Source organism: Gekko japonicus, unplaced genomic scaffold (genome assembly GCF_001447785.1).
Source record: "Gekko japonicus isolate JY-2015 unplaced genomic scaffold, Gekko_japonicus_V1.1 scaffold19, whole genome shotgun sequence".
Classification (NCBI taxonomy): Eukaryota; Metazoa; Chordata; class Lepidosauria; order Squamata; family Gekkonidae; genus Gekko; species Gekko japonicus.
The window spans coordinates 1,167,735-1,171,890 of record NW_015164664.1 but is presented as its reverse complement, the minus strand read 5'-3'; the positions used below and the strand labels follow the sequence as shown (position 1 = coordinate 1,171,890).

The following is a 4,156-nucleotide window of genomic DNA, read 5'->3' as shown; positions in this document are numbered from 1 at the left end:
TTTCCATAATACCAGCTGAGGTCTGGCAAGGATTTGAAGTGGGTGAACAGGCAAAGGAGAACAGCCGTCTGTTTGGATAATGATAGGAATTGTTTCTGGGGAATCTTTCGTACAAATATGCAGATGGTGACATGTGCCTGGCAACATGGGAAGTGTGGGTCAGTACGGAGTTCTTTGTGTGTGGACGCTAACTTGCAGTTCTGTGACTGACTTGACCATGCTACTGATCTTTGTTCCACATCTGCAATACAATAATGAGATTTCCCCTGCCTTGTTTTTCAGTTGATGTGGAACATTCTCATGTTCGGTTTCTGGGCAACTTGGTGTTAAACCTATGGGACTGTGGAGGGTAAGTATTTGGGAGGATGGCCAGAGTGAGATGACAGCAGAGGTGATTCTTCTGAGAGGACTGTTGTGGGAAACCTCCAATAAGTTCTGGTATCACAAGTGGGTCTTAGATTCAGTGGTTCTAAAAATGAAAGGACCTTTGAATAAATAGCATTGTCTATTATTATACTGACACCATGAGCTGGATGAATTGGAAGAGAAACCAGGGCCCTTATTTTAGAAATGTGAGGGGAATAGCAACATAAACACTTTTAATGCTGGAGGAACAAAGGTCTTCATACTGGCTGTATGTGAGCGGATGAATGACTTTCTTTCTCCTTCCAGACAGGACACCTTCATGGAGAATTACTTCACTAGCCAACGGGATAACATATTTCGCAATGTGGAGGTCCTGATCTACGTCTTTGATGTGGAGAGCAGGGAGCTTGAGAAAGACATGCACTATTACCAGTCATGTCTGGAAGCCATTCTGCAGAACTCGTCAGATGCCAAAATCTTCTGCCTTGTGCACAAGATGGACTTGGTGCAGGAGGACCAGCGTGATCTGGTGAGGCTCAAAGTGATGCTGGGGATGCATAAACTGAATTCCTCCTTTAATTGGCTTGATATTTTACATTGGGAAACTTTTTACTCCACTTTCAAAGGATAGCTTTTGGTACAGTAGCTACTAAAAATCATCAAAGAGTTCCTAAGAACGGATGTGACCTTAAACTTGTTCTTGGTCAGCAGTGACCGAACTTGGCATAGAAAAAGGCACTATCTGTATTCTCTTCCTGTGTAAAATTCACTATTATGTGTGTGCTTCTTTCTTACCATCTGCTGCTGCAGACCTAGCCATAAGTTCTATGACCTTTGCAAACTTAAGTCTTAGAAACACAATTGTGTAACAATGGAATTATGGACATGTAACTTCTTAATTGGCATGTCCTTAGCAGAGAATTAGGATTCTTTGGGGTTCACAAGCCTGTCTCCTGCAGAAGGTGAATCACCCTTACCACAACAGAAAAGGTGTGTCTTGATCAGAGACTGTTTGATTTTCCTTCCTTAGATTTTCAAAGAGAGAGAAGAGGATTTGAAACGTCTATCCCGTCCTTTGGAGTGTGCCTGCTTTAGAACATCCATCTGGGATGAAACTCTTTACAAGGTTTGCACCACTGTGTCTTCCCCGTATGTCGGGCTGGGTTTCTCCTCTTCTTTTATCCAAATGTGATGCAAAGAAGAGGAGACAGCGTGAACCTGCAGACTGGAGGCTACCAAGGCTCTCTTGTGTACAGTGCTGGAGTGAGGCATTTCTTTGTAGGTTCATCCCACAGTGCTAAAGTAACATTTAGAGGATGAATACAGAGTTGTCTGCTGTGTTTTCTCTCTGGGCAGGCTTGGTCCAGTATAGTCTACCAACTGATCCCCAATGTCCAGCAGCTGGAGACGAATCTCAGGAACTTTGCTCAAATCATTGAAGCTGATGAAGTTCTTCTATTTGAAAGAGCCACTTTTCTGGTGAGACAGAGTGCAGCACCTTCGGTTCTCTTTGCTTTGTTGCTGTTGTTAAAATGTTCTGTTGTGCTTGGTTTTTGGAGTCCAGATAGTACCTCTGGCCTGGGTTGAGGGACTTGCCCAATGCCTCCCTACTCTCAGCCCCAATGAAGTAGAAGTAATAGGGCTATTGCTGAGGAAGAAACCAATAGCTTCACATATAAGAATTGATGGTTCATCCTTCTAGGAATCCAGAGGTGGTTGCTCCATTACTAGCATTTTACAGATAAGTATTTGGCCACACAAGGGCTGATTGCAGGATGTAATTTCTGTTCTCCCAGAATTGAGTCTGGTGTTTCAGCCACTGTTCACTTTGGCTCTTGGGTGCAGCACCCAGTGTAAGACAAACTTTCTTGGTCTCCTTCCATTGCCCGAGGGCTTGGAATTCTGATAGCATCTCTGGTGTGAGCTGTGATACTACTGATGCTGGTCCTACCTATGGCAAATTCCTCTCCCAACAGGTCATTTCCCACTATCAGTGTAAAGAACAGCGTGACATCCACAGATTTGAGAAAATCAGCAACATTATAAAACAATTCAAGTTGAGCTGCAGGTGAGTGTGTTTTATTTTGATGGATCTTGTTTTGGAAAAAAGTCCTGGTATGGAACACCAAACTGCACCATTATGCTAATAAATGTTGTTTCTGTCCCCCCTCCAGCAAACTGGCCGCCTCTTTCCAAAGCATGGAGGTCAGGAACTCAAACTTTGCAGCCTTCATTGATATCTTTACATCAAACACTTACGTGATGGTTGTCATGTCGGATCCTTCCATACGTACGTTTAAAAGAGCAGAGATTCTGTGGTGCAGCCATGGTGGTAGCTAAAGTCATGGTAGCTGAATGGTCGTGGGGGGGAGGGCTCAGTGCTAATAACCAGCTGAGCAAACAGCATGACCTGATTGACTTTTCTCTGTGCAGAGGTGCTGTGCTACTGTGCCTAACTTGACTGAGGCAGGCTTGCTGTCCCAGTTCCCCTAGTTCAGTTGCCCTTCTCCGCACTGCTGCAGAGAGCCCCCTTTTGCACCTTCTGAATCTGTTGCTCTCCCTCATCTCCTGTCCCTCTTCTTTTTTCAGCTTCTGCAGCCACACTGATCAACATTCGAAATGCCAGGAAGCACTTTGAAAAGCTGGAGAGGGTGGATGGGCCAAAGCACAGCCTGCTGATGCGCTGAGTAGTCAGAGTGGGGGGAGCACCAGGAGGAGGACTGCTCCGTTCCTAGGAGACTCTAACATTGTGGGTGTCTGTTTTGTGGGCTTTGAAATGAGTGTGCTGCTTTCCACCGCAATCTTGTTCTTTTCTCTTAACGTCGGCTGCTGGTCCACAAGACAATGTTGGGATGTGCTGCGGACCTTCCAGGACTGCTTGGGGGAAGGTCTCCTACCAGGGCTGGGATTCATTCCTGGTCTTACAGACAGCAAAACCTTTCCCCAATATCTGCTTGGTTCCAAACAATGATAAACTACAACAATGGGATATTTACTATTTTATCAACAAGTTGCTAGAGTAAATTTATAAACTTCTCCTTGTTCTTCAATCATGACAATAAATTTTGTTACCGGGAACTTGAGTTTCCAGAGCACTGGAAATATGTGGGTGTGCATGAATACCTTTAATTTGATACTTGAATAACTCTTCATCTTTTTATCAACAAGTTGCTAGAGTAAATTTATAAACTTCTCCTTGTTCTTCAATCATGACAATAAATTTTGTTACCGGGAACTTGAGTTTCCAGAGCACTGGAAATATGTGGGTGTGCATGAATACCTTTAATTTGATACTTGAATCTCCTTCATCTGCCCCCAGTGTGTGTGTTACAGGCCGTTCAGCTTACTGGTGCCTTGACTCATTGCTACTGCTTTTCTGTTTTATTTCTAATCTGCCTTTCCGAAAAAGCTCAGCAAAATGTACAGAAAACTCTAGAAACTGATGTCAAAATCAGCAACACCATACCGAGTAAGAATTGGCTTCTACCAAAATCCAGAATAGCAATTTTAGACTCCCATCCATCTGTAAGGTTCCCTAAAAAAACCTTTTGTACACACTTTGTTAGAAGCTGTTCAGAGAATTGCTGTAACTACAGAGAAGATTCTAAGAGAGATAAGATGGACCCAAGTAGTGGAGGGTACAATCAGGAGTAATTGATGAGCAGGATTAATGACACAAATTCAGGCCAGGAGAGGTGATCTTTTCAGAGAGGTGGGCTCTAAGTTGCAATTTTTGCAAAGTGCTTTAAAGGTTAGAACAACCTGGCACTGAATCTGAAAGCTAACTGGT

The 4,156-nt window shown here is 43.7% G+C and overlaps 1 protein-coding gene across 1 annotated transcript in view; it reads left to right on the top strand.

Moving 5' to 3' along the window:
* Positions 1–3,462, top strand: part of LOC107108531 (ras-related GTP-binding protein A) — a 6,902-nt gene extending 3,440 nt beyond the window's left edge. The window contains exons 4-10 of the mRNA XM_015408973.1: positions 283–349; positions 673–895; positions 1,397–1,492; positions 1,723–1,845; positions 2,343–2,434; positions 2,541–2,656; positions 2,956–3,462. Of these exons, the coding sequence (XP_015264459.1) occupies positions 283–349; positions 673–895; positions 1,397–1,492; positions 1,723–1,845; positions 2,343–2,434; positions 2,541–2,656; positions 2,956–3,053 (815 nt within the window). The 3' untranslated portion in view covers positions 3,054–3,462. The remainder of the gene's footprint in view (positions 1–282; positions 350–672; positions 896–1,396; positions 1,493–1,722; positions 1,846–2,342; positions 2,435–2,540; positions 2,657–2,955) is intronic.
* Positions 3,463–4,156: the final 694 nt, after the last annotated feature.